The following is a 6,950-nucleotide window of genomic DNA, read 5'->3' on the forward strand; positions in this document are numbered from 1 at the left end:
GTTTAGTGTAAAATATTTCCACAGCGGACATGTTTAGATGAAAAGTTTGTTAGCTGTTAGCCACAGTGCTGCTAACTCAGCCCTCACCTTGTAGCTGCAAACTATGAACTGGACTTCCTGAACGTGAGGCGGGTCTTGTTACTCTGGGCTCATGAGACACGCCGCCGTTCAGGAAATCCATTCCATAGTTAGGGCTCGGTACCTTTCTAAAACAAAATCGGTATCGGTACCGGTGTCGGTACCTTCACTTCGGTGTTGGTTCCTGGACGGTTCTTTTTTCGGTACCAATTTTGTAATTACTATTAATTCTAACAAGAATAAAATTACGTTACACATTACAGTGCATATTGTGAGTTTTATTTTTTTACTTTGGTATTTTTCTATTCCTAGCAGTTTTCTTACATAAAAATAAACAAATAATTTCCAGTTCAAAGACCAGTTACAAACCAGTGACACGTCAGTGTCTAATGGTCACTGCTACACACTGAGGACCTTTTCACTGAACAGTTTGTCTTCAGAAACATCAACATGTCTGCTTTCTGTGGACACAAACAAGCTGCTCCTGGCTGATGGTGTCTCCAGCAGTAGAACATGTTCACTCCTGGTTGTCAGTTTGACATATTGTCCCTCACATCCCACCAGCAGGTCACTGGATTCAATGATGTTAGGGTTGATGCAGACATCTGCACCCCTGTGTCTCTGCCTGAATCTTCTCTGTTGTTCTCTGGGGTTTAGGGCTCTGATCATCTCCCTAATGGACATGAGAACAAAACATCAACAATAACATGGTTGTGTTATTATTGATCAAAAAACATTATCTAGGCTGAGAGATAAAGGTTTAACTGGTCAACAAAACCCTTTAAAGTTTAATTTACCTCCAGCATGCAGCTCCACTGTAGAAAAAGCAGCAAATTTTTAACAACAAATTCTGACTGTCCTGTGGCCCCCACCTCACTTTTCTGCCTGTCCTCACATCTGGGTCAGAACCTCCTGTGAGGAGAACATTAACATAAACAGTGAACATTAGTGAACTGTTTAAGCAGCTGACTGAAAGGATGAGCATTTTTACAAGCTAAGATTTATGTTACTGTCAATCTTTAGTTAGCGTCTGAGTTTAGCTAGCTACGTAGATAAAATAAATTTACACACTAATATGTTAAATTTAGCGTTACATGGATCATAGTTTATTTCACCGCGTTGTATGTGTTAAGCTGCAGTTACGCTAACAAACGTAACTCACCAGCTGAAACTCACAGAGACGTCCTCGGAGTTCTTTGATGAAGAGTCCGGTCGTGGAGATAATGAATCAGGATGTTCAGGCTCTCACAGGCTGACTTTAATGGTGAGAGGAGAAGGAGGAGGGGGGAGGAGGAGGGGGGAGGCAAATGAACTCTTCTCTCCTCGCAGAAAAACACGGAGCAACTTTCTGAAGCACGTGTTGTCGCGCTACACATGTGAACCCGTCTGTGGGCGTCACCAGCACCATAGACATAATTATACATAGATTAGGTACGGCAGCTCTATACAGCTCTGGGTGTAATCTGGGTGTAGTCTGTTTGTCATATGTCTGGTGTTTTACCTGCCTGCATGCTGAAACCACGTGACACGTTACAGCCAATAGTGAAACTTGACACCGAAAGAAGAGTGACGTTTCAATACATACACCGACCGGTGCAGTTCAGTCGGTGCCAAAAAAGAACTTCGGTTCGGTACTCAGCCCTATGAATGTCACCTCTTATCTGGACTATGCTACAACTTTCCCTAAAAAATTCAATGTCTTCACCGACCTAAATGTAAATGTATAACATCTATTTATGTTTGTTTGATGCCTCAAATCGTGCCCTGTCTAGGACACGGAGTGAGAGATCTTTTTTTATACCGTCTCTCCTCATGTTTTCTTCCCTTTTCTCATCTAAGCAAAATATTATTCTGAATAAGAATAAGAGGGCCGCGCTTACATAGTAGCAGCTTCGTGCACTCCGCCCATCTTGCGGTCCGAGATTCTTTATTGTCATTCGCGCCTCATGTGGTACATGTGGTGGAACAAAATTATGTACACAGGGTCCCAGTTACATCCAACAATAAAATGTATAAGAAAAACAGTAATAACATCTAAGATATGAACTAAGAAAAACATCAACTAAATATACACTAAGCACTCATAACATAAAACATTGAACATCAGCACAAACATGAACATGAGTCTGTGTGAACAGATGTGCACGCATGAACACATCAACATTGAAACAGATCAGCAGCAACATGAAACAGATCAGCAGCAACATGAAACAGATCAGCAGCAACATGATGTGATTTTTCACAGTGATTTTCCTGGTTAGAGATTCATGAGTGTAACATTTTCCATTTAGCCTTTATTTATCCAGGTAGACTCATTGAGCCACGAGAACTCATTTCTAGAGAGACCCGTTTAGGAGCAGATGGTGGGGGTTAAGGGCCTTGCTCAGGGGCCCAGAGTGGGGAGAACGAGGGTGGAGGCAGGTGTGGGTGTTTCACCTTTTTCACCCACATTTTTTTTTTATGTTGACGGTACCGGGAGGTGAACCTCTAACTTTCCGATCACAAGCCCATCTTCTAACCTCTGCGCCACCACTCCCCCAGCCTCAGGGTAGAAGCTGTTCCTCAGTCTAGTGGTTCTACACTTAATGCTCCTCAACCTCCTTCCTGAGGGGAGCGGGACAAAAAGTGTGTGTGCTGGGTGAGTGAGGTCCTTCAGGATGCAGGTGGCCCTCTTCCTGCATCTAGAGGTGTAGATGTCTGTGATGGTGGGGAGGCTGACTCCAACAGATTTCTGTGCAGCCTTCACCACTCTCTGCAAAGCTTTTCTTTCTGCAGCTGTGCAGCCTCCATGCCACACATTGATGCTCGAGCACAGGATGCTCTCCACTGCACACCTGTAGAAGGAGGTGAGGACTGAGCTTCCAGACCAGCTCGCCTCAGCCGTCTGAGGAAGTAGAGTCTCTGATGAGCTTTCTTGATCAGGCTGGTGGTGTTGTTGCTCCAGCTGAGGTTGTTGTTCAGGTGTACACCCAAGTACTTGTAGCTGAGACCACTTCCACCACAGATCCTCTTATGTTCAGGGGGGTGTAGGTGTTTTTGTTCCTTCTGAAGTCCACAATCATCTCCTTTGTCTTCTTCACATTGATGTGAAGGTTATTTTCTCTGCACCAGCTCTCCAGGTGTTCCACCTCCTGCCTGTAGCTGGACTCATTATTGTTTGTGATGCATCCCACCACCGCTGTATCATCTGCAAACTTTACAATGTGACAGCCTGGATGGGTAGCTGCACAATCATATGTGAGCAGAGTAAACAGGAGGGGGCTGTACGTACATGTTCTCATTGTATCTAGGTGCAATGATAATAAAGTTTATTCTGATTTTGACATCCTTGAAACAATACAAACTTGTTTTAACTGGCTATAAGGTAGTTCTCTGAAATATAAAGGAAGTTTAGACAATTGTTAAAACTAAAAAAAAACAAAAAAAACGGTAAAATCAGCTTCTCATGCAAGTATCAGCCAATTTCCAAAAATTAAGGAAATCGGGGCCAATAAATCGGTGCACCCCTAGATCCGTCTACCTAGATCCAGCTGCTGTCAGATCCGGCGGGCCTCTCGGTCCTCCTGGGCAGCAGGACTGCCTGAATGCCAGGCAGAATTCCTCCCTGAGCGATGGTCCCTCCTCCCAGCAGTCTGCTGAGCTCATTGTCGCCACGGACAGACAGCTGAAGGTGCCGGGGTTTGATCCCTGTCCTCCAGTTGTCACAAACCTAGTTTCCCACCAGCTCCAGGATCTCGGCAGTCAGGTACCCAAGCACCGCTGCCAGGTTGATGGGAATTAATCCACGGCACCTCCTTTTCAACTCATTTGAGATTTGGGGCTGTAGCTGAGATATTGAGCTTTTGAGATGTTAATCAGCTACTCCTAGTTGTTAAAAAAAAACACCTTGTTGCCATGGTTATGCATGATAACAAATGCCCAAAAGTAAAACGCTTTCAGTAAAAATCCTTCCAGCTGCACAGCATCCAATACCAGAGGAAACAATCATACGAAAAGTGCGATTTACATCCAAAATAAAAAGGAATTAAAGTTTTCAAAAGCAAGAAGTCAGAATGAAAGTGAGAGAGCTGCTGCACAACATGCAGCCCCCGAGTCTTTGTAGGCAAACGGACTAGAGTTCGATTAAAGCGGACTAACAGGGCTGGTGTGAACGCTCCCTAAACCTAACCCAGACCTGTGATTGCGCGCATGCGTATTAACTGCATGTATGCTGAACTGCGTGAACACCGGTCACTGCTGATGTCTTTCCACCTCAGCGTTGTGTTTGAGGTTGAATTTGTGTTTTACATATTTTTATTTAAATCTATATTTATATTGGGGGGAAAGGGGGTTCTGTTTCCAGATGAGAGCAGAAAATAAACGGATTTGAATCCTCAGATACCGACGGCAAGCTGAGACGGAAACAGGTAGAAATTACCTGTCGGCGTCACAACACACACAACTCACAAGGTTCGGTAACGGTGTAAACTAAAGCTTCTGGTTCTGACCCGGTTCCGTGTAGCTCTGGTTAAATCGTGCAGCTAATTCCCTGAACACTCAACTTCAGACACGTCTCTCCTCCAAAACAGCAGCGTGGGGCACAGAGAACGGAACCGCGAGCCAGCCCGGTTCTGTTGGGTCTTACCACTGCAGCGGTGGTGAGGACGCAGGCCGTAGTGTAAGCTCTGGTGACAACAGGAATCTGTAAATACTCCTGCTGCAGCGTCTGGTACGCCATGTTGGACCAACTGAACACTTCCGGGTCTTTGGTGACACGTCATCCTCTGAGGCATAGATATAAACACTAGATGCCTCATCGGCTGCTGCGGCGGAGGAATTTTGGCCGCCATCTTGGAGCGGTCGTCCTTATTCAGTTAAAGCAGAAGATGTTTCAGCACTTCACAGCTTATTTCTGTTCAGATCGACGGACTGTTGACGTCAGGTCTCGGGGGATAACTTTTCACAGTAACATGAACATATTATTGTTAGTATTTTGTGAATATAATATTACTGTACTGTGTTTATGTCCACCAGCTGATGTGATGTTCAGTGTAACACGGTGTTCAGCTGCAATGAAGCTGACTGAGATCTGATGACAGGAATATTTTGCTAACAATCATACTCACTATTTCAGCAGCTTTGGTTCATTATCAACAGATATGCATCAGAGCTGGAGTTTTGTTTAAGTTGTTTTTGTATGTATGTTAGTTAAGTATTTTTTTGTGAAGACACAAATGTCCTGTTTTCATATTGAAGGTTTCCCAAAGAACAAGATGTGAGGAAGAGGAGGAAGTATCTTTGAGGAGGATTCATCTGAGCAGTGAGGATTTTAAACTGGAGGATTTTGATCAAACTGGTCAGACTGTCCGACTGAGAGATGGTGTGGTACCATGGGTTCACCTTCAGAGAGTAGGAGCATCATTATAAGTTCATTAGAGTTCATAAAGTTACATATTTTATTGTGAGTCTCAAGGTGAGACCCCTCCATGTGTTTATATGAACAGGTAACTAGAGACTGTAAAGTTCATCTTCATGATGTTTTTTCATTTCAGCTTGAAAACTGCAGGACTACAGGAAGTGAACAAAAGCTGCAGCTGCTCTGTCTGTGCACGCTCAGGAACGTGCACGTCACACACACAACCTCAGGAACGTGCACGTCACATACACACTCTCAGGAACGTGCACGTCACACACAACCTCAGGAACGTGCACGTCACACACACACTCTCAGGAACGTGCACGTCACACACAACCTCAGGAACGTGCACGTCACACACACTCTCAGGAACGTGCACGTCACACACACACTCTCAGGAACGTGCACGTCACACACACAACCTCGACCTCATGGTGTGAGTATTTCTATTTTAAACTTTTATTTTTCATTGATCTTTATTTATCCAGGAAGTCTCACTGAGTCACGAGAACTCATTTTCTAGAGAGACCTGTTTAGGAGCAGGTGGTGGGGGTTGAGTGCCTTGCTCAGGGGCCCAGGGTGGGGCCAATGAGGGTGGAGGCAGGTGTGTGTGCTTCACCTTTTCCACCTCATTTTGATGTTGACGGTACCGGGAGTTGAACCTGCGACTTTCCCATCACAGGCCCATCTTGTAACCTCTGCTCCACCACTCCCCCACATGACATCATATCATGATGGTCGTATTAAAATCTCACTGGTTTCCTTCCAGATGTGTTGAACTGGTCCCCTGATGTTTGCAGGTGTGTGTGGTCAGTGGATGAAAAGCCTGGCATGAACAAGATGATGCTGGAGATGATGATTTGACGAGAGCTCCCACCTTCTACCTGTGAAGAACAAGAGCAGCTCAGTGAAGGTGCTGAGAGCTGCAGAGAGGCTCATCCATGGAGCTTCAACACAGCAACCTCCAAACATGGCCACCCTCACACACATCGTCTGTGGACACACTGGACCACAGCACAACATGATAAGACACTGATAACAACAACAACAACAACAACAACTACAACAACAACAACAACAACAACAACACACATTCACTAATGATTCAGACAATTTTGTTTTTTTAATTGTTTGTTTGTTTTACAATTGAAAAACAGTTTGTTATCCACTGTTGTCCATACCATACCATACCATACCATACCATACCATACCATACCATACCATACCATACCATACCATACCATACCATACCATACCAATTTATTTATAAAGCACTTTAAACAGTGACAAAGCACACCCAAGTGCTGTACAGGGACAAACAGAACAAGCACATAGCAACAGATTACATAACAGGACACCAAAAAGTAGAAACCAACAAAAACAATAATGGATAACAACAACAACCGCAACATGACCAACACAGTGTGATGCACACTGACTCAGCACAGATCACACAGTGCTGAAAGCCAGGGAATAG

General features: G+C 44.4%; 1 protein-coding gene across 1 annotated transcript in view; it reads right to left on the bottom strand.

The window, feature by feature from the left end:
- The window catches only part of LOC119424912 (derlin-2), a gene marked incomplete at its 3' end in the record, with an annotated part of 66,088 nt that extends 61,251 nt beyond the window's left edge, over positions 1 to 4,837 (bottom strand). The window contains 1 exon segment of the mRNA XM_037692427.1: positions 4,703 to 4,837. Coding sequence (XP_037548355.1) covers positions 4,703 to 4,795 — 93 coding nt within the window.
- Between the last annotated feature and the right edge of the window lie 2,113 nt (positions 4,838 to 6,950).

This window comes from Nematolebias whitei, chromosome 18, assembly GCF_014905685.2.
Source record: "Nematolebias whitei isolate Nwh7 chromosome 18, NemWhi1, whole genome shotgun sequence".
Classification (NCBI taxonomy): Eukaryota; Metazoa; Chordata; class Actinopteri; order Cyprinodontiformes; family Rivulidae; genus Nematolebias; species Nematolebias whitei.